The following is a 23,750-nucleotide window of genomic DNA, read 5'->3' on the forward strand; positions in this document are numbered from 1 at the left end:
TCACCAACTAAATTCTTTTCTTATATTATATCAAACTCTTAAAACTACATCTTTTTTATACAGTGATCTAGTAATTTTTATTGAATATTAAAATTAGAAATTATAAATTTAATCTGAAAATAATGAAGGCTAATGCGCAGTTATATGAGCCGAAATAATAATACAAGAATTTCGCTTTTCAGACATTACTCGAAACTGTACCCATCAAGTTTTGGAGAACAGTGTTCAAGGGAATGAAATGGCAACATTTATTTGAATCGTGTATCTTGTAACGAGTGTGTGTCGAAAATGGCGGATAAAGAAGATTCCGGGGAACCAACAATAGCCCAAGACTTGGTAGTAACCAAGTATAAAATGGCAGGCGAGATGGTTACTCGTAAGTAGTATTGCCGTTTGATCATGCAATCGAAATAGAGATCATAAAAAAAGTTTGAGATCTTGAAAAGCTCTGATGCCGGCGTATCACTTTTCGTAGAGAGCCATGTGCTTTTATCAAACATATGATTGTTTGTAAATCGTGAATATGTTATTAAAATAAATTTCTTGGGGGGGAAATGACATTAATTATTGTAAATATCTTTTCTTGATCGCCGTAACTTCTTTAGTCATAAAAATATTACTTTTTGTTACTTTCAAAAAACACATTTTCAAGGGATTATTCTTCATTTTTCATAAAATTTCTCCTTTTTAAAAACTGCAATTTCATTTGCAAAATTCGTTGTAAATTATGTGAGAACTGATCACATCACATAATTGATGTATTGATTTGCACTCTATTGACCCCAATATTCAAGGTTATGATGTAGTTATGAACTTCTTTACAAAGAAAAATCAAAGTGATAAAACATGGGTTTTTTTATTATTTATTTTTAGTTTGAACAATAAAATTATATGAAAACTGAGAAATTATATTTTCTTAAGATTTGCATTTTTATTATTAGTAAAAAATGAACTGTAAATTAAATAAGTTCTTATTTTAAGATCAAAATTGAAGTTTGCATAATAATATCTGTAGATATCTATGCAAATCCATACTTGATTATTGTATTTAAGTTTGTTACAGATCTTTAATAAGATATCAATTTTTATCATTCTAATTTAATAATCCGGCTAAAATCTTATAGATGTCTGTTTAGTTTACAGGGATTTGATTGTGGTTGTTTTCCTTTTAGCTGAACATTTTAAATAGTGTGAATTAGTTAGCTTTGATTAATATTTGTAGTATATAAATTGCACATATAAATATAATTTTGAAAACTTCACATGTGTATCTAAGTAAATCTCTTAGTATGCATAAAACATTCCTTAGAACAAGCACAGTTGTTACGCCTGAAATTGAAAATACTAACCATTCATTTTGGAGAGCTAAATCATATGTTCTCTCTCTAGGAAAATTTGTGGATTGTTGAGTTAATATTAAGAATTAAATTAACTTCTAGTGCTTCGTTATTTTAATCCTCTGTTATTTGCAATACCATATAAATATGCATGCCAGAGCTTAAAGCAAGCTTAATCAATTCTGCTTTAATCTCTTTTCATTGCATTACAATATGAATTTTTCTTTACAGAATATCTGCTTAATATTCTCAGTAGAACTAATGAAAATATTGGATAAGTTTTGCATCATTCTATTAAAGGATTATAAATCACATGAAAATTAAAAGTTGACAGAAGCTACTGTTTTTATTCTTTTATGCAATTATAATAATGGTATTTTTAAACAGTAACTGTATTATTTCAGTATGAAATCACAAGATTATAAATGGTTAGTTAAATATATTGATTTATTTTCTCAGGAGTATTGAATCAACTAATAGAAAAATGCAAACCTGGTGCAAGTGTTATTTCTATTTGTGAAGCTGGGGACCAAATGTTGTTAGAAGAAACTGGTAAAGTGTTCAAAAAAGAAAAAGAAATGAAGAAAGGTATGTAAATATTTATTTATTTAACATAGCACTCATTAAAGGACATCATTTATCATTTAATTTTATACTATTTTTGGGTTATAGCTATTAATCCAGTTTTAATTGAAACATACAGATAATAGCAAGTTTTTTTTTCTTCTTGTCTTTGTTTTATTTTAAAAGGTTAGTTATAGAATGATATTAAATATAGATATTGCATTAAATTTTTTGAAGCAAATTAGTGCATAAATATTATTATCAAAGCAGGGTGTGTGTGTTTTTTCCAGAGAATTTTGTATTTATTTTTTAAAAAATATGACTGTCTTTTTTTGTTAATATGCTTGAGCAGAAATCTGTCTAAATTAGTAAATTTTTTTACTATCAAGAATGGATTTTTAGAATTTGGCATATTGTTAAGTATTTCCTTTCCTTAGAAATTCTATTGGAGTTTTAAATTTTTACTCTGCTACTAGTTTGATTCTGCACTAAATTGCTGCATTTAAAACAAATATACATATTTTTAATCTACATTTTGTATTAAAATATATGAACAAAATTTTTGCTTTTATTTATGTGCTATTTTGGCTCTTATAAATAGTAGTGTTTACTAATGAATTATATTTAGTAATTTTTGGTAGTTTGTTATAGGAACATTTAAAAAAATTTCAATAGTGATGAAACTTAGTATCTTGAAACATGTAAGGATGACAGATATTTTGGTCAAGTTTGATGTTATTATTTGAAAAATATATGTCATTAATATTGTTATCATTTATTTTTAATGAATAAAGTTTTGAAAACTTTATTTGTCATAAATCTAGTTCAAACAATTAAAAAATATTGTAAATGGAAGAGAAATCATATATTAATTAAAAATATTTTTAGTTTTAGAAGCTGATTTTTTTTCCTTTGATTTAATTAATGGTATAATTTATTGTTAAACATGAGGTGACTTGTTTAACTTCATTTTTTCCCCCAACTGTATACCTAATGAAATCAAGTTCCTGAACTAAATTATTTAGTGATAGCATTGAGGTGAAAAAATATAAATATTCAAAATGATAGATTATAGGATCTATCATTTTGAGTATTATAAAAATATAAATACTCCAAATGATAGATTATAGGATTTTTTATATGATCCCTTAATTGCCAATTAATGCACAATTCTGGACATTTAATGCACAGCCGATGCATTAATTGTCCAGAATATATATATATGTGTGTGTGTGTGTGTGTGTAATAATATTTTTAAATCTTAATTTGATCCAGATTAATTTCCAAAGCTTTATCTTAATTTAGCCCATCATAATTTCATTCTCTTATTTTCTGATCCAATTCCAATTTCTACTTAATTAATTCAAGAGACGCTTTGTGAAAATCCTTGCATTTGCACTTTCACACGTTCCCCGTGAAAGGATAGAAAAATGTCCAGTGAGCACATTCTTTTCAAAAGATCCCTGTGTTTCCCTTACTTCTGATTGACATGCATCAGGAATCCCTATCAGAATCTTAATAATCAGAATTAGCACTGTAAAAAAAATATTTTCCCTATCAATATCTCATGTTATATAAGATGAGGGGTAATTTATTTCTCTCGGCTTCCTCACTACTGCTCTTGTAACACGCTGTGGCGAACGTGCCTTCTCTGCGCCTTCTAGTAAATAAATCGTGCCTGCCTCCCGGGAGAGAATATATTGAACTTAAAAATGCCTTCTTCACTTCAATGCTTGCCTTCTGCTTTCAGAAAATGAAACACTTATATATATGTGTATGTAATGATATTTTAACTCTAATTTCAATTTAATTAATTTTCAAGATTTTATCTTAATTTAGCCCATAGTAACTTCATTCTAAAATATTCTCTTATTTTGTGATCCAATTCCACTGTCTCTACTTAATTAATTCAAGAGAAGTTTTGTTAAACTGCTGAATCAGCTAAAACTAACTTTCCCACACTGCACATGAAGAGATAAATTACCGCTGATCAGGCAAATTCTTTTTTAAAATCTCCCTGTGTTTCTCCTACCTTGTCCACGCGTATAACGAAAATTCCTATTGAAATCTCATAATACATTAGCACTGTAAAGAAATATTTTCCCTATCAAAATCATAGGTTATATGAGACCAGGGATAAAATGTCCAAGGGCTTTTTCCTCATTCCTTTTCTGTGTGCTTATCGCTTGTACATATGCTTGCTTCTTCAAAATGAAATAAAATGACGTCACGAAATTGAAAGTATCTTCACTGTCTTCAAACTGCATCATGCTTCACAACAAATAATGTTATATATATATAATATGCACTCTTCCGAACTACGGCAATGTTCCTGAATAGTGAAATCACTAATCATAGCTGTAGTTATAACTTGCATTTCTATTTTGATAAGCCATGCTTCATGTTCTGCTTTCATTCTCTTTCTATTAATCTTGAATAATAACATATTTTTATTATGAACATATCTGGAAATATACAGCGAATTAAATGAGTATTTACTGTCAATTTTGGTAATAAAAACATCAGAATATGATATCAATCAAATTATGATCAGATCTTATGTCAGATTCTGATAGTAATTATTCTGTTACTCTAAAATTTAAATTTTGTACTGTTTTTTGGTAAAAGTAGATTAATTTAGATGCAAATCATGTTTCTAGTTTTCCTTCAATACTGCACATCCCTTTAGATACCTGTGCAAAATTTGTGGTACAAGAAAAAGAATCTTGTAACATTTCTTCAGTGGTTAAAGGGTTAAATTAAATGCATTTATGTCAGAAAAATATTGTATCTTTTGTAGAGTCAATAAGGAGACCCAATACTAAAATAGTTATATTAATGGGTTGATTTTATTTCATATTGTGGAGTATTGTTCAATTAAGTACTCCCCTACTGTACACGGGCTTATTTAAACTTAAAAAAAGGGGTAAGTTCCTATTAGTGATTGAGTGCACTATGTCTTATCTTTCTTTTCTTAAATATATTGTTTAACTTTCTCTTTTTATCATATTGAGATTTTTATTATTTTCAAAAATTCTTTTGACTATATTTATTACCTTAATATTTTATATTTTCAAATTGATTAAAATTCATATATTTTGTTTCAGGAATTGCATTCCCTACATGTGTATCTGTAAACAATTGTATTTGTCATTTTTCACCTTTAAAAAGTGAGGCAGACTATATTTTAAAGGATGGTGATATGGTGAAATTGTAAGTAATAATATCATTACTATATTTATAAGAAATTATAGCTTATTTAGATTATATTCTTTCCATTCTGATAAAAACACATATTTTGTAATTATAAAATTATCTTGCAGCTCTTATTTAAAAATTGTACTTTTTGCTTTTCTTATACAAAGATCTCGTCTCTCATAGACACTGTATATGTGTGTGTGTGTGTGTTTGTAATTTCATTTATGTTCTGATTTATTTGTAATTGCAATAAATCTGTGATATTTTTCCATACTTTTGAAGTGGAGTTATAATCATTTCTTTTGTATGCTTATTTTATGACCGGCAGTAGTTGACTGTTGTAATATCTGTTTAATATGAAGTTTTGTGAACAGCCACATCTAGTAAGTCTTAAAGTGGCTACAAATTATCTTTTATGGTTTTAGGGATTTGGGCGCTCATATTGATGGATTTGTTGCTGTTGTTGCACATACAGTAGTTGTTGGAGCATCTAAGGTGAATATCATCCAAATTGGATTCTTAATTATTTAAATGTGTTGAAACCATTTAAACATGTTTGGAACTGCTTATTTTACAGGATAATAAGGTCACTGGTAGAAAAGCTGATGTTATTCATGCCGCTTACTATGCTGCTGAATCTGCTTTACGTCTTGTTAAGCCTGCAGGAGATGTAAGTATATAAGTGCTGGTATTTCTGAAGATACTCATTAAAAAATTGTTTTAATATTCCTTTAAATTTTTTTAAAGAAATGTGATCTTTGGTACAAGTGTAAAATTTACTACAAATTTTTATTTTTTTAAAAATGTTTTGCCTTTAAAGTATTTAAGCATATTGTAACAAGTTATTTCTGTCATTACTATTGTATTCAAATTACTATTATGGTCAAAGCATTTGTAATTATTTTATGTTGTGCTCAAGTTAATTATTCTCTTTATTTTTGAACTATTTAACTCTCTTTTATTTTTAAAACTCTATGTCATTATTTTTTTGTTTTCAGAATAATACTGTGACTGAAACAATTCAGAAGATGGCTGAGTCCTTCAAATGCAAACCCGTTGAAGGTTAGTGTTTATAAATCTTTGTTATTGCAGAAATGTTATTTATGTGTGTTTTGATAAATTTTAAGTACAGATTATAGCCAGAAGCAGTGATTGTATTTATAGGATTAGAAAGACAATTCCCAGTCACTGTATTGACATTTTTGTTTTATGTTCTAAACTTTAAATTGCATTTTTTATTATGTGAGTAATATGAACTGATCTAAGTGAATCAGCCTTCCAAAAAAGTACAGCTGTAGTAAAAAGTAAGGTTTCTTTTATATGTTTTGTGATTGTTTAGATATAGATATGACATGTTTTTTTAATATTCTGTTATTAATCGTTAGTTATGAAAATGAATATCATATTCTGGTTTAAAATTAGGAAATGCCTTATTATTTTGATAAACATTAAAACTCTTTAGTGTTAAAGTCTTCATTATTTGTCATTATTCTTAATGAAGGGATGTTCATTGACAAGTTTTTTCAAAAATTTAAGAATGTGAAGAAAGAATTGTATTATATTTTCTGAAACATTTGTTTAGATATCTTCATAGCCAGAGTACAACTTCTCATGCGATAGTTATCTATATTATTTCAGAAAATATAGGAAATGCATTGCTCTATACTTGTTTATATCAAATTATTGAAAACCACCTAAGTAATATATTATAATATTTTATATAAAATTTTTGGTCCCATTTTAGTTTTTAATAATAATTATTATATCTTGACATCATTTTTTTTCTCCCAAATTCACTACCATGTCATTCTCAAGAATTAAATTTAATTATTTGATAATAAGGCTCTGAAAATATTAAAATATTATGTTCTCAAGAACATACAGATATACAGAATTTTCGTTTTTCTGACATGAATTAAATCAAATTAAGTAAAAAGTATCTTAGAAGTTTAAATTATTTTGAATCAATGTATGATTGAAAAAGGTAATTTAGCAAAGTTAAAATGTATATAAAAATAAATATCAAGTACCATATTTTGTATACATTCCTTAAGACATTTGAAAAGCTTGCAATATATGTTTTCTGGATAAGTACTTAAAATATATTATAATTATTACAGTTTTACTTTAAATTTTCAGGAATGCTCTCACATCAACTGAAACAATTTAGGATAGATGGAGAAAAATCCATTATTCAAAATCCTACAGAAGCTCAGAGGTATGGGGAAAAAAAATCTTTCTTACTTTTTTTTTTTTTTTTTTTTTTTTTTTTTTTCATGATTAAAGATTTATTTAGATATTCATATATTTGTTTAATATTATAGGAAAGAGCATGAAAAATGTGAATTTGAAGTTCATGAAGTGTACGCTATTGATGTTCTTATTAGTACTGGTGAAGGAAAGGTAAATTATTTTTTGCCCTTACTACAATCTCCAGCTCTGATTTAAAAAAAAAAAATGTAAAAGAATATATATATATATATTTTTACCTCTCAAGGGAAGAGAAATGGATACAAGGACTACAGTTTTCAAAAAAACTGATGAAGTGTATCAACTCAAAATGAAGGCATCTAGGGGTAAGAGAATGCTACATATGATTTCTTTCTTTCTTTAAAAAATTTTTTATTATTTTTATTTTGCTTATAAATAATTTTAATTCTAATGAAATTAAGACTTATTTATTTAGTTATTTTGCTAGAAATAAATTAAATTTCTGATGTTTTTGTAGCTTTTTTCAGTGAAGTAGACAAAAAATTTGGAAATATGCCCTTTACACTAAGGTAAGATGTACTTTAATTTCTGCATATTTTTATTTTTAGATACTTATTTATAAAATGTTTGCACATCATGTTTCTTCATCAATAAATGTCAGGTTTAAAATATTTTATAAGAAAATTCATATTTATTGTGATAATTGAATTTAGCCTTATCTTTTGAAAATAACCTTATCAGTATGAGAAAAACAAATGTGCTTGAACTTCTGATAACAGTGAGTTACATTTTAAAGAATTCTTGAGAGAGAAAAAAAAATATTGCAACTCGTCTGGGGAAAGGATGGCACATATATAATTGATCTTTGTAAAATTTGATTCCTTATTTGTAATTACCACTTCATTTATTTAATTATGAAAAACAAAAATGTTGCAGTTTTCTTTAAATTGTGTTTGAGGTTATACTTCTGCATGAGAAACACGTGAAATTATAAATTCATATGAATCATATTCTGCGTTTGCAAATGTAAGAGAACTATATTGTTAATTCCTTTATAGTTTTTTTTCACAGAAATATTTATTAATTTATATTTTTAATTGAAATATTTCCATATTATTCTCAAATTATTATTATTATTATTATTGTTGTTAAATAAATTTTGTCATTAACCCTGCTTCAATAGCATTCTAAAAATAAAATAGTTTTTGAAAAAGAGATTTTTTAAAATAACTTTGATTAATTTTGCTGATAGTCTTTATGAAAGATTCTATTTGTTAAATGATCACATATCTCATATTGAATAAGTTTTACTGTTCTTTTTAGGTCTTTTGAAGATGAGAAAAAGGCTCGAATGGGAGTTGTTGAATGTGTTAATCATAAGCTGGTAGAACCCTTCACTGTATTATATGAAAAAGAAGGCATGTTTTCTTAATGATATATTCACATAAATTTTCATTTTGGTTTTAAAAATTTGGAGAGTTTTTTGATTTATAAAAATTATTTTTATTGTTATTTATTTACAGGAGAATTCGTTGCACAATTTAAGTTTACTGTATTGCTCATGCCATCAGGGTCTCATAAAATTACATCTGGCCCAATAGATTTAGATATATATGAAACAACACATGAGATTGAAGATGACTCACTCAAAGTAAGTATGCTATACACTTTACTGGTGATGAAGTATTTGTTGTACATTTCCTTCAAGTCCTGTTACATTCTTCCTTGTTGTGAGGAAAGATGTCATAAAATTTTAAAAACTTTCTGGCAGTGATTTATTATTTTTAGAATTCTTATTTAAAAAATTGTTATCTTTTTTCCATTTGTTTATAAAAATCTAATTTATTTGGTTGATTGAATTGAAAATATTAAGTAAACTATTTTGTGAAAAAACAGCTTCTAAATTTTTATATTGTTTCTTTTTATCTCCTGTCACTTAATAGATAAATTGTGAAATTGCTGTATCAGCAGTATATTGATCAAGCAAGGCCATTTCAAAAATCTAAAAATTTTATAAGTAGTTAATTAACCTTTTTTTAGTAGCTAGCAAACCTTAAATATTACAACTAATATGATTGTTGCTGTTCATTGGGACATTTCTTCATTTTCTTGTGGGCCTAAAGAGTTACTCTTGAAATTAAACAGGTCATTATAATTTATAGAAAATGTATTCCCTCTGTACCAAATTCATGGTAATCATATATGGTTTTTTAAAAAGAAATTTAACTGTTAAAACTTAGTTATTTTTTTTTTAACAGAAGATATGTTATATTTTGAATGCTAGTTGTATTTTTTGATATTGTTATAGAGTGTTTATATATATTTCAAGTATCATTTACTAATTGCAATTATATATTTCTCTTAATTTTAGAGTCTTCTAAATCGATCCGTAGCACCTAAATCTCAGAAAAAGAAGAAAAAGCGAGCAGAAAAGGCAATTGCAAATTCTATTGAAAAGAATGAAAAAGTTACAGAAAAACCTGCTGTTGTAGAAACTGTAAAAGTACAAGAATGAAATGGTAATTTTTAACGGTTGTAAGAAAGAATTCTGCAATTCTTTTGATTTTTTTTTTTTTAATTTAAGTTTTGAACTATAAATTCTTGCTATTACTATAAGATTTTAAATGAATGTCACAAGTAATTTTTTGCCACTATGGCATTTAATGGTTTCCAATTAAAAATATATATTTGGAAATTATATATTTTTTAAAATAATTATATATTTTTATTGTTAATTTCTTAAAAATTATCTGTATTTTAAATTGGCGTAGTTTCAAATATTTCCATTCCTGTTCAAATTATTGCCTTTTAAAAATTACTTGATATTGACGTTTACATATTGACTTTAAATATATATATATATTGTTTTTCTTTAGAAATTCTCCCTCAATGTAATTTGATCCACAAGTTCTATTTCTTTTTCTAAAGTGAAGTTCATTCATATGTACAGAGAAAAGTGTTTTTATGCTTGAATTTAAGAAAGAATCGTTGCACTTGGTTGCATTTTGCCACATTTTAATATAGTAAATCTTATGTACTTCTTTGAAGTGCAAATTGCATGTTATAATATGTTAGGGGAGGGAGAATTCCTGGTTGTTAAAATAAAACTGTCAGTTGCACTTGAATTTTAATATACTAAATGCAATAATATTTTGTCTTAAATTGAAGTTACTTTTAGAAAATTTACATCTGACCATTTGTCAGAAGTTTACTTATTTTAATCAATTTAATTTGTTATATATATAAGAATTTTTTTATTAATTAATTTTTATCTAGTTTTAATTTCTTTTAAACTATTCATTGGACATCCTAATTCTAATAGTTGTAAGAAAGTTATAAATTCTTATTGTATAATGTGGAAAGGCCTGTCATTGTAGAATTCAGGTGTGTGAGACTTTATTTAGATGTAGTTATATAATTAAAAATAAATCTCAATACTACAATTTTTGAAAATTATTGTGTAAGTAATCTTATGCAACATTTTACACACCAGTTTTATTTTAAAAATTGTTGTTTATTAATATATAATTAATAGTTTCATCTAATTTATTTTTTTCTGGTGTTAATACTGAAATCTAGAGTCATAAAGTGGCTATTATTTTCTTATTACATTATTTTTGCATTCATTTTTGTTATATTAAATATATCTAAAGAAATTGATTAATGTAATATAAAATTAATGTTATTAAAATTTGAAAACGGAATACTATCCATATCAAACTTTATCAAAAAGTCCTATATATCACATTATTTGGATAACCATTGGCTCTAAAGTACGAAATTTGACATGGAAGTATTTCTTGACTGAAAAGTGTAGTTACTAAGAAAGGACTTTACAAAATTTTACATTGTAAAGTAATCAAAGTAGAGTATACCACTGCACAGAAATTTATTTATAATTTTAAATGTTAATGTTTTAAATGTTTTTCCCTCTCTCTCTCCCTTCATTTGGTAAATTTTTAAGATGTAACTGTTACTTATATGATGCAGTGATGTTAATCCTCTGGGTACATTTAACGTATCAGAACGTTCCATATTTGTATAATTTTTTCTTTAAATTTTAGTTATCTCAATATCATGTGATATATATTCTGAATAATAGGAAATAAACGAATTCTTGTGTAAAAGCTACTGCTTTTACATGTTCAAAAAATTGAATGCTCTTCAAATACAAAAGTTTTTTCAAATGAATGTGTAGACATAAGGTTGAAAAATTTTTATTGTTCACCTGTTATTATTGCTGTTGTGTCCTTAAAATTATTTAAATAAAGACTTTTGAACCAAATCTAAAACATTATCATGCTAGAAAGTTTTGAACTAGAGGTTCAAATCACTTAAAATATTTTTATGTTTGGTTCTTATTTTGTTTTTGTGTATTGTATTCTTTCATATGCTTAGCATTTTTTCTTTCTTTTGCAGGACAAATAGGACAAACTGAGGGATAAGGGAAAAGGAGCCCGAGCTTGTTCAAAGTTCCTGGACTGAAGGATGGCACCAACATTCATAAACTTGTGCTAGTTCTTGTACAGAAGCAATTTCTACTTGCATAACTTTCATATCTAGTTATGACATATTTCAATTCATGACTTGCCTGGATGGTATTTTTATATTGGTTTTAAAATGTATCATATGACTCATGTGTATCATTATGATTATCCAAAGAAAAAAATACTTTTTAAAAATTGATTATTTTTTTTTTTTTTTTTTTGTCTTTCTAAAAGAAGCTTATTTTTGTTCAAAAGTAGTTTCTGTCTTTCTTCATTTGTAAGGAAGAGCAAATTCATAATTTTGTTGGTGCCAACTCTACTAGGAGCAATGTTGTGTGTGTAATAAAATCCCTTTTTTCCAATTGTCTCATTCTTTCAAGTACTAATTTTCATAACACAAAATAAACATGAAATTATTTTAGCTTTTAAAGAATGCAAATTTTCAACTAAAATTTATGTGCAATTTTAAAATTTTAGTGTTTATAAAAAAAATTCTTTTAAATCAGTTTTAATGCTTTTAAGTATTTATTTTTGAGCAATTTTTTTCATTATCTTTTTAATCCATTGAACCACAAGGTGCATAGACTCATGAAAAGTGTTTCATTTTCAGAAATGGTCCATAATTTTCTCGTAAAGGCGAAGAAAGCTTTTCATTTTGTTGAATATGATAATTCGAAATCAGGGCTGTAAAAGCTTTTTTACTAGATGTAACAAAAAAGAAAACCAACGAAAGAGAAGAATTCAGAGAAGTATTCCTGGGTTCCAGCACATATTAAGATAACAATTAATGAATTTTTTAAACCTTTCTTTTCTCTTGCCATTTATCAAAATATTGGAATAATTATCTGGAAGGGGCAACACGGAATGTGTACTACGCCATATTTATCATTTCAATTTTTAATGTTTTAGATGGTGAAGAATTTATTTAAGTTATGACTGGTGAGTTTATATTTTAATTTTTATGTGTTGTTAAAGAACAACATGCAATATGGTCCAATCAACAGAAAATATGAAATTAGTAGGATGAATTTGATGTGCCAAAATGATATATCGAACATGGGAAAAGCTGCTTTAAAAATGTTAACATATTCAATATCATCTTTCTTGTTAATATGTCGTTTTTAAGCAATCGCTTGAACGACCTACTGCAGATATTTAATTGTACTATACTGAATTGTAATTAGTTGTGGTATGTAATTACGTTGGTCAATTGCTTAAAATCTTGTATGATAAAATTTTAACTTAAAGCTTTAAATTCTTTTTTTTAATGTCCCCATCCATTTGAACATTTTATTTGTTGGACTAATCTTACCAAATTTGTTTTAAAACTTTTATAGAAATTTTTCCCGCAATGAAATCTTTTTTTATATATGTTACGGCCAATTCGCCTTTTGGCCACCGTTGCTTAAAGGCCAATGTCCGATCTTTTCCAGATTTCGAGCTTTGGCCGGCCAATTCGCGAAGTGGCTTGGGACGATCGGCCAAAGTAGGAAGAAAGAAATCAAAAGCAGAGTGCTTTACACACTGTTAAAAATGAAGTATTTCAAAATTAGTACTACAATTAAGTTCAATTGTTTCAGAAACGAATTCAAATGTAAGTGACACCTCTGAGTTAAAAATAAGCTTGTAATATATAAAAATATGATCTAGTATTATTCTGTTTTCATATTAAAGCCACAATAGAAATTATTCAGTGAACGTATATGCTATAACAACGTGATAGCGTGAAGATTAGATTTGCGCCCGTCAAAATAAACGAATTATATCTTGAGCAAAGGCGTGTCGTATCGTGTATGAATACAAAGGCAAATTGAGTACCCAATTTGTCAATTACCTTTAAAGGTGATCCTTAGTCTTTTTCTGCTCCATAGACCTAATGTTAAAGATCCCAGATCACATTGTCTCCCGAAATGCCGCTTCAAAAATTATGAAATTTTTTGCAAAGGCAAATAGCAAATATAAGGGCTAATTAAAATAAATATGAAGGAAAAATAGTTTTGCTGTTTATTTTATAAAAATAAAAATATTTCACCTACAACATGTCTTTGTTTATATTTTATACATAAATGTCATTATATCTATTTCAATTTACTCTTAATATTGTTTTTTTCCCTTGTAAAAAAGTTCGTATTTTATGAATCGATATTTCGGAAGAGAATGTAATCTGGAAAATTTAGCATTAGGTCTGTGGGGCAGAAAAAGACTGGTGATCACCCTTAAAACATTTCTCGGAATTCACCGCTCTTGTGCGAGTTAGCATTGGGCTGCAGATTGAACGGACTGTGTTCGAATCCCTCTGGGTCCAACCATGTCAGTCGAGATTTTTTTGCAAATTTAGATTTGCATAATTTCTGCAGATTTTGAAAAACATACCCATTTTCGAATCCTTGTACGTATTCAAAATGTGAGTGCATGCATTTCTGAAATTTAAGTCTATTGTACTCGGAACTATTATAAAAACATGAAGTATTCAAGAATGAGTACATTTTATTTATTTTTGAGTATTCTGTTTAATGTACCGCCTACCGGTCAATGTACCATTATCACATCGGGCTTTGGCCAAGGATTCCCAGCCACTTCGCGAAATGACTAGCCAAAGTAGAATAATTGCAAGTACTTCGGACTTTGGCCAAAACGCGAACTGGCCGAACTTCGGACTTGGCCGTAACATATATAAAGTCTTTTTCTTAGCGATATCTAGCATAAAGCCATTGAAGTTAAGAGCATGAAATTTGGAAAGTTATTGTTTGGGCATTAGAGGCACACTAAGAACGGATTTCTCAAACTTTTATTTCAAAGTTTAATTTAAAAATAGAATTTTAATGCGTTTTCATCATAACATCAAAGCATATCATCGCAGAAAAATTATTTAAAAATTTTTTAAAGTAGTTCATTGAATAAAATTCTTCATTTCATGAGTTTTATTAAATTTTAAACCAATGAGAAATTATCAAGGTTATACAATATACTTCAAGAAATGCTTTTTAATTCAATTGCCAGTTTTACTTTCTCTTATACAAAATTTAAAGGAAGTATTGTCACCGCCAAAATTCCGAACGTGAGATTTTGACGAATCGCCATATTTCAAACCTCTTTGAATTCGAAAATCTCATTTTCAGACAATATCTATCTGTGACAAAGATAACGAAAAAACAACTTGAGCTAGACGGATGAAATTTGGTATACTGTCTTCACACCAAACTTATAGATTTCGATCAAAATTTTAGCGACATCTGTTGAGAGGAAATCAGCTTGTTTGCCCGATTGTTCGAATATAAGTTAGCATGATAACTACAAAACGAAGAGAGCTAGATAGTTAAAATTTGGTACACAGATTTTATATCTATTGTATAAACATCTGTCAGTTTTTCAGCTAAATCCAACAAGGGTTTCCCGCATATATGTCTTCTTTTTCAGAAAATGTAAACACGATAGCTCAAAAGTGTAGTGTAAAATATAATTTCTTAATATATCAAATTTCGTATGCAATTTTGTGACTATAAGTGTAGTTTTGAGTCAAATTTGCTTTTAATCAATTGGGAAGAAGGCATCTAAAACTCAAAGTCGCTTTTCGGATACTTTTAACAGCATGCCAGAGATTATTCCCAAAACACACGATAGAATCAGTAAAAATGCTCATTCACTTTAAAGAGACGATAAGACAAATTCTTTTTAATCTGATCATTTGTGGTGCTATTATTTCCTATTAAAAATGATTTTTAAAACTTATTTAGAACATAGTATTGTTCTATCATCCATTTCATAGCGGTTTTAACAGTCGTATGATGATAGCCATAGGAATGCTTTAGTTCTTAGCTTTACAAGATTGCAAATAAAATTGCTTAATAGAATGAGTGAGTGCAGAGAGAAATTTACTCTTTCCATGGCAGCCATGTTGGATCTTAATTGTTGTTGCTTATATAAAAAAAATTTGTGGTCATGCTGAGCTTCTTCATTTTAAGAAATGTTGAAAAAGCTCACAGATCTTTATTCTTAATCTTATAAAATGTGACTTATTTTTTTATATTAATAGTTTTCATTTTTGTGATCATTTTTATGCTTTTGTCAAATCTAAAAATGCATAATTTTACAATAGAAGATGTGCAAATATAGAAATAAATATTAAAATTTAAAGAATAACCATTTAAAATTAATTTTTAAGAATTTTTTTCTGGAAACTAGCATCATAAAACTGAAAGAAAAGAAAAATACTACGCTTAGAAAATGCCCAGTTCATATATGCATACTTATACGAAGGTTCTTAATTTTGGGGGCTAAGGTGCTTAAAAGTACTTAATTTCTGTAGCAGTTTCTCACTACGCACCCTGAACCAGAGAGACTTCTTTTCTCAGAATCTTTAGGTATTCATTTTGCTTGAACTAAAGGATTTAGTTTGATTTGATGGAAAAATAGATGCTTCATAAGAATTTAAAAAGAAAAAAAAATATATACAATTGGAAATATGTTCTTTGATGAGTGGAAATGGCATTATATGATTCAAAAATTTTTATTCATTTGAAAATGCTTTGATTAGTAGAATACTTTTAGTTGTACTAAAAAGTGCAATCCCTCCAGATTTTTTACTAGTTACTGAAGTTCCATTAGTACCATTGTTGGTGTCCAATTGACAATCAATATTTTTCTCTTTATGAAATCAAATTAACTGATTATGTCATCACAGGTAATGCAGGGGTGTTTGTGCTCCGGGGAAACCCCGGAATTCCGGGGATTTTGAACTTCGATACCCGGAAATTCCGGGGATCGTCTTTCAAAAGGAAGTAGGAATAATAATGAATTATTTATTTTGATCTGGGTAATTTTGTTTGCTTTGAAAGCAGAAAAACGCAAGGTCAGTGTGTGTGGTGAAAACTTTTCCTTTCTTTCTCCAAAGGCAGTGATAATGCGTGAAAAGGGGGGAAAAATCTTCTTTTTTGTTCTTTCCTTATTGCGCGTTATGACTCATTCCCCCGGTTCTCGGACATTCTCTTCTGGATTCTTTTTGGCAAGTAGGCGCGGCAGAAAAAAAAGGGAGAGACTTCGTTCGACTAGATGTGCGATCACGTGACTCTGGGTTCAAAGGTCTTATCTCTCCTGGCGTGGCGCCAATAAGTAGAGAAGGGGGATTTTTCGCCGTATTTGCTATTTGTCATTGATCGCTTCGCAACTTTTTTTTTTTCTCCGCTGTGTAAAATTTTCGTTTCATTTATTGATGCACGTGTAAATTTTTCGTTTCGCTTATTGAAATATTTTTTTTATTTATGTACGCAAGAGAATTTCACTTTGAAATTTCAGCATATGAAACAGAAATTACCCCTTAAAAATTCATATCTAATTAGTTTTACAGCATTAGATCCAGAGCTAAGAGGTAAAACCAGTACAATATTAGCTTTTGAAAAATTATCATCTTTTATGTCCCATATTTTTAGTGATAATGAAAAGTCAAAAGTAGAAGCTGAAATAAGGTTACACCAGAGTGATATTGATATCACCAAAGAAATGCTCTACACATCTGATGAAAGTGGGAATCAAGTCAAGTGTACAATTGATAAATATTGGTCTTAAGTTTTTAATTTAAAAGATGATTTCACAAATGATTATAAGTATCCTACATTGGCTAAATTGGTCAAAGCCTGCCTTAGCTGCTTCCATGGCCCATTAGTGGAAAGTGCATTCAACTTAATGGACACACTTGTCACTGACTATAGAACCTCTCTTAAGATTGATTCCCTAGATGCAGTGCAGACTATTAAATATGATTTAATGGCTTCTAAAGAAACCTCATGTGAAAAATATGGCTCAAAAAATCCAATGACTGATCCAATTCACAAAGATCTCTTACTGAATATGAACAGAAGTTGGAAAACATATCAAGTGGACTTAAAAACATGTATTTCAGATGAGTCACCTATAAAAGTCTCTGAAAAACCTTCTACATTAGCAGAAAAGCAAACTGCTTCTACCTCTGCATGTGCAGTTCTCGAGGAAATTTCTTCAACTGTAAATGAGAAAAATAAAAGTCAACCTTCCTGCAATTATGAAGTTCACCACAAAATAAAGACAAGCCCACAAACATCAGAAAATAAAAAAAAGCAGCAGAAATTAGATAATTTTTTTAAAAGAATTAATTCATGTAATTTAAAATATTTGCATAAAATGTAGTAGTTTATATGTTTGAAAGTTTATGGTTATTAATTTTGCAAAAAAAGTAATTCATTGAACTTTTATAATTAGGTCATTCAATACTTCATAATTGTAATTTTTCATTTCTCCCCCCCCCCCCTTCTCGAAACTCCAAAATGCCGGTAGGAAGTCCGTAAAAGTTTCAGGGGATTTTTTGGGGTCCCACAAACACCTCTGGTAATGCAAATGGCTAATTTTTTCTCTTAATCTTGGTGACGATGTACCTAGAAGAAAAGTCAGACAGCGGTATTCTAGAGATCTTGTGTGGGGGAGGTAGCAGGCAAGTTGCAAGACCTTTCATTTCATAGTTTAATATTTTCAAATACTGCTAAATTGGAAGAAAATTTCTTTACCACTTGGGCACATTAAGAACTGCAAATTTTTACTTTAAATTTCATTAAAATGTAAATAAGTTTGAAGAGTAATTCGTTTTTATTGCAAATGAAATTTATAGCTAATCATGTTGAGTTCTCTCAGGATAGGTTTTTACTTGAAAAAAAACTTTTAATTCAGAAACTGAAGGGGGCGGTATCATAAAATTAGAGCGGTATCAGCAGCTGCATGCACTTAGAAAAAGAAATCAATATAGGATCGTTTTGGATTCATTCTGGATCGTTTAGAATTCATTTTAAAGAACTTTTTTTTCACTGGCAATAAAATTTCTGCCGAACTGGAAGAAATTTCATGAAACTAACGGACTCACCAAACTTTCTCGCAATAAAGATTTTTCTTTTTTTGATGCGTTTTCCCCAACCGATTGAAACCAAAATTTTATACAAAACTACACTTGTAGTCAAATCCCGTGCCAAATTTGATATATTTATGTCCTTGAGTTTTTTGAGTTATCGCATTTACATGCTTCTGAAAGTACAGACCGACAGACCTTTAATCCCTTATAGATTTGACTCGAAATTTAATAAGTGTATATATTATACATGTTTTGTAATTACTTTCTTTCTTTGTTTGTAATTACTTTGTTATACATGTTTTGTAATTACTGAGTTAACTTATGATCGAACAACCGGATTGACAGATTTTATCTGAATTGATATTTCTCAAAATTTGGTTAAAAAAATCTACAAATTTAGTGTTAAGACTATATACCAAATTTCACTATCTAGCTGAAACCGTTATTGAGTTATTTTTGTCACAGAACAGGCGGACAGATATACATTTTCCAAAAATATGTTTTTCGAACTCAGTTAAATCTAAAGCGAAAAAAATCGTCAAAATATCGAGTAAGATTTTTTTTTTTTTAGTCTACTACGATAATATATTTATTTTTCTTACACGAGAAAGTAAAAAAGACGTTTTTTAATGAAGCTATACATAATATTCATTTAATGAATAATTTTCTTAAATGTTTTTGAATTTAAGTGCTATTTGCTAATTTTTGAACATTTTGAAAATAATATAAAGTAAGTTATGCGCAAAATTCATTCTCTTTAAATTATTTGTTTGCTTTAACTACTTAATTACTTTTGTTCTTAAATGTCATTCTTTTTATTTTTGTGACATGACTGAAAATTATAGCTTTCTTCTGGATTTACACTCGCACAATTTTAGATAACTTATTAATATTATTAGGTCTATGATTGTTAAGCGATCTTTTCGAAAATCTAAATAAGCGGAAATAAAGAGGGGGGGGGGCTTCAGGTGATTTAACAGAAAAAAATTAACCAGCGGAAATATTGATAAAGGTATTAACCCTTCTCTCATCGCATAAAAACGAGAGACATCTGACAAGGCCGTGAATACCAAAAGTGCTCAAATTTTTATTTTCAGCCTCCCGAACATGAGTATTTTGTGCTTTGTATTACAAGGGAAGAAAACCAAGCATGCTTTTAGATAGCCTTTTCCCTAACTGACTGAAATCGAAAATTGACCGACACCTACAATTTTAGAATCATAATCACTTCATTTTAGTCATACTTTTGAATAATCATGTTTATGTGCATACAAAAGTACAAACCAACAAATGGGTAATCCATGTTTGTTTTTACTCAAAATTTGAAGCTATATACACTTTAAATGTTAAATCTGTTTGCCAAATTGTATCTATCTAGCTTTTACTGTAGGTAATGCAGCTATCGTTCTCACTGCACTCGGGCAGATAACACACTTTCTGCTTTCGTTTCTAAATTTAAGAGAAACCTACATATTTATTGTAAACAATACATACCAAATTTCATCCATTTAATTCAAGGCGTTTCTGAGTTAATGTATTTGCAGATAGAAAAATATGAAGTAAAAAAAATGCATTTTTCGAACTCGAGAAAGTCATTGAGATTTCAAAAAATATTGAAATCATTTTTTTTTTTTTTTTTTTTGACGATTATGTTTTCTGATTCTGATATCTTTACGTATTGTACACTTTGAATACGAAAAAGTAACCAGGGGACTGGTCACATGAATGCACTTGCGTATTATTAAAAGCATGTCACTGGTGAACGGTAGCTACGAAAGAGAATAATAGTGTACGATCTTTGGGGATTAATCATGGGATGTTGTTAATGTACAAGTATCGGAAAACCAAATTTATACTTTTAATGCACTTCTTCATATCGAGTAAAATCAAAATTTGACTCAGAACTACAATTGTAATTAGAAAAAGATCACAAATAAAATTTCCTGTATTTTAGTGCCGCCATATTTAAGTTACCACACTTACACGCTTGCGAAAACACAGACAACTCTTTGACACACACACACACACACACACACACACACACACACACACACACACACACACACACACACACACACACACACACACACACACACACACACACACACACACACACACACACACATATATATATATATATATATAAATTGTGACATATCTACATTTTTGACGTTAATGTATGTGCCAAATTTTATCCATCTAGCTCTTTTCGTTTTGAAGTTACCGTGCTGACTTCTGTTCGAATAGCCGGGCAAATATATTTCATACGAATGGATTTCTTTCAAAATTTGGAAGAAATCTGCAACGTAGTGCAAATACTATATACCAAATTTCATCAGTCTTCCTCAAAGATTTTTTGAGTTTTCATGTTTACAGACAGATGGACTGATAGATATAATACTAAAATGTATTTTTCGAACCCGAGGAGGTTTGAAACATAGAAATATGTTAAATTTTTTTTTTTTTTTTTTTTTTTTTTTTTTTTTTTTTTGACGATTGCAATATTTTTTCTTTGTAAATTTCGTATATGAAAAAGCAAAATAATAATAATAATAATAATGAGCTAATATCATTTAACCTTTCTCATAACTAATCAACCATATTTATTAGAAATTAAATTAATTAAATTTGAAATTATGATCCCAATGTTTTTACAGTATTTTCAAATGACAGAATAGAAATATTATATCATTATTATTTAATCAATTTATTTAGAATACTGCTTGTTGTCAGATTATAATTTAAAATATAAACAAATAAGTATTGAAAAAAATTGCTTTAAACCGAATGGTTTTAATATATATATATATATATATATATATATATATATATATATATATATATATATATATATATATATATATATATATATATATATATATATATAATTCATTCTGGCAAAAACATTCCCCCAAAAATTTTTCAATTATTTCTGCAATTAGGAAGCTGGTTATAAAAAATAAAAACCATTTTTTTCTCTACTTATTATTAAGATTAATTCAATAGCAAATTATTTTGTTTATGAATAATAGAATTTTTATGATTGCATTTATTTAGGTCTATATTCATTTTTAATAGTTTTGCCAATCTACAATCCAGGAACATCTTTATTATACACACTCTTTAAGTTTAGAATTTTCACATTATGAAATTTCTGCTAACAGTTTCTTCGATACATTTAATTGTTAATTATTTTATATTTATCGCAAAATACGAATTCTCGATTTTTTCAACAACTACTACTCTTAGAAACTAGAGTTTTTGCCTCATGAAGAGTGTGTTGAAACTTAGGAAAATTGCAACAAGCATTGATAGATGGCGACACGGTGCAATAAATCAGAATTTTCCACCTGCGTTATTATTTAAAAAATTATATTTGTTATATTTTGCTTTAAAATAGAAATTGATAATTAAAAAAAATAAGTTTAAAGATTTGGCAATAAAAATATGAGCTGAAAGATATATTATTTTATAAATAAACAAAGTTAATCAATTTTATTTATCTTTTTCATGAAAATTATTCACATTTTCGGACGGATAAATTCAATAAAATATTTTAATGCTTTGGCTCATTATGAATTCATTATAATTTATTTAAATATTGAATATTAAATTGTCTTTTTAATTTCCCGTAGTTATACATAAATTCTTTTTGTGTTAGTCAGTATTGGCGTTCTATATAAAAATAATATCATATTAAATTATAAGATTTTATTGTTACCAAATGTAAATACATTTTTATTGTAACTAGTATTTTATAGTAAGTAGACAGTAACTTCAATTAATAAAAAAGAAAGGAAGAAAAATACCAATAAGTTAGATGAAATCCTCTAATAACTATAAGTTTGATTATATTTAATATTTAATATTTTCTAGGCAAAAAATTTTACAAATCTGTTGTGTTAATTTTATCTTATTATATTATTATTAAACTACTATTTTTAAAAGATTGGAAAAATCTATATTCATATACAAAATGATTTGAAGTTCTTAAAGCTTTAAAGAAGAAAAATGCCCTTTTTAGAGTAGAATGAAACTAAAAAAAAATTGTTAATAAACTTTAAAAAAAAGAAAAAGAAAATGATTGCATTGATTAAAACGCTGGTTAATTTTCTGGAATACTCTATCTAAAAATAATGAAGAAACAATAAATAACGAAGGAAAACATAAGCCGCCCCTGGTGGGACTTGAACCCACAGTCTTTGGCTCCGGAGGCCAACGCCTTATCCATTAGGCCACAGGAGCACAGTCACCTTGAAAGTCATTTTGGTAGTGTTTATAAATATCTTTCTACGTTTTGTTGATTTAAAGAGTTTTGAATTATGTAAATAATATTTTTTCTGACCCTCCTTTTTTTTTCTTTAATTTTTAATGTTGCCACCATAAAACAAAAAAGAGAAGACACGTTCAATAGCTGAAAGCAAAGAAATAATTAGACTTCTTTTTTAATTAAATAAAATTATTGATGAGCCAAAAAAATCTTCCAAAAAATTTGATTGATCGCAATAAATGATGTTTGTGTGAGAAAAAAACAACATGTATATGAAAACTGCACATATGAGTACACAATTTTTCCTCTTACAAAGTATGAAAATTCTTAACAAACGGAGAATAACAGCAAACACTGAAAACAGTGGGAATAAATAAAATTATTAATGTTCTTTATTGGAAAAGAATGAAAAAATATTTAATATCTTTCAAATCTTTTCAGCACAGTCAAAGTATTTGAGCCGTTTATTTTGAAAATGGGGAAGTCCATTTTTTGTTATTGCGAGATATCTAAAGGTTTTGCATTTCAATAAATTTTAAAATATTGGTTAAGTATTAATAGATATATTTTTGTATTTTGTGGTACCAGATAATGTAAGTTTATAATCCAATAGTGTTTACAGTGTTGACTAAAAAAAATAAGAGTTTTATTATAACTAAATGGATTTGCCTCACTTTCAAAATTAATGAATTATTGTAAACGTTTATTTAACTGGAAAATATTTCAGTTGCATTAGCCGTTTTTTTAATAATAAAAATAAAATACTATTCAATTTCTTATAAATATTTAATCATCTGATAAAAAGTGAAACAAAA

The 23,750-nt window shown here is 27.7% G+C and overlaps 1 protein-coding gene and 1 non-coding gene across 2 annotated transcripts; one reads left to right on the forward strand and one right to left on the reverse strand.

Moving 5' to 3' along the window:
- The first annotated feature begins 182 nt into the window (after nt 1-182).
- LOC129969198 (proliferation-associated protein 2G4-like) lies at nt 183-12,159 on the forward strand. The gene is made up of 14 exons (XM_056083645.1): nt 183-376; nt 1,797-1,925; nt 5,009-5,114; nt 5,525-5,594; nt 5,677-5,769; nt 6,098-6,161; nt 7,239-7,317; nt 7,424-7,502; nt 7,597-7,675; nt 7,828-7,879; nt 8,634-8,728; nt 8,834-8,961; nt 9,682-9,829; nt 11,730-12,159. Exons 1-13 carry the CDS (start codon nt 289-291, stop codon nt 9,823-9,825), a joined length of 1,206 nt encoding a protein of 401 aa, XP_055939620.1. The 5' UTR covers nt 183-288; the 3' UTR covers nt 9,826-9,829; nt 11,730-12,159.
- A 10,678-nt stretch (nt 12,160-22,837) lies between these two features.
- On the reverse strand, nt 22,838-22,910 carry Trnar-ccg (transfer RNA arginine (anticodon CCG)). The gene has a single exon. It is a non-coding gene; the product is annotated as a tRNA-Arg (tRNA).
- Nucleotides 22,911-23,750: the final 840 nt, after the last annotated feature.

Source organism: Argiope bruennichi, chromosome 1 (assembly GCF_947563725.1).
Source record: "Argiope bruennichi chromosome 1, qqArgBrue1.1, whole genome shotgun sequence".
NCBI classification, from domain to species: Eukaryota; Metazoa; Arthropoda; class Arachnida; order Araneae; family Araneidae; genus Argiope; species Argiope bruennichi.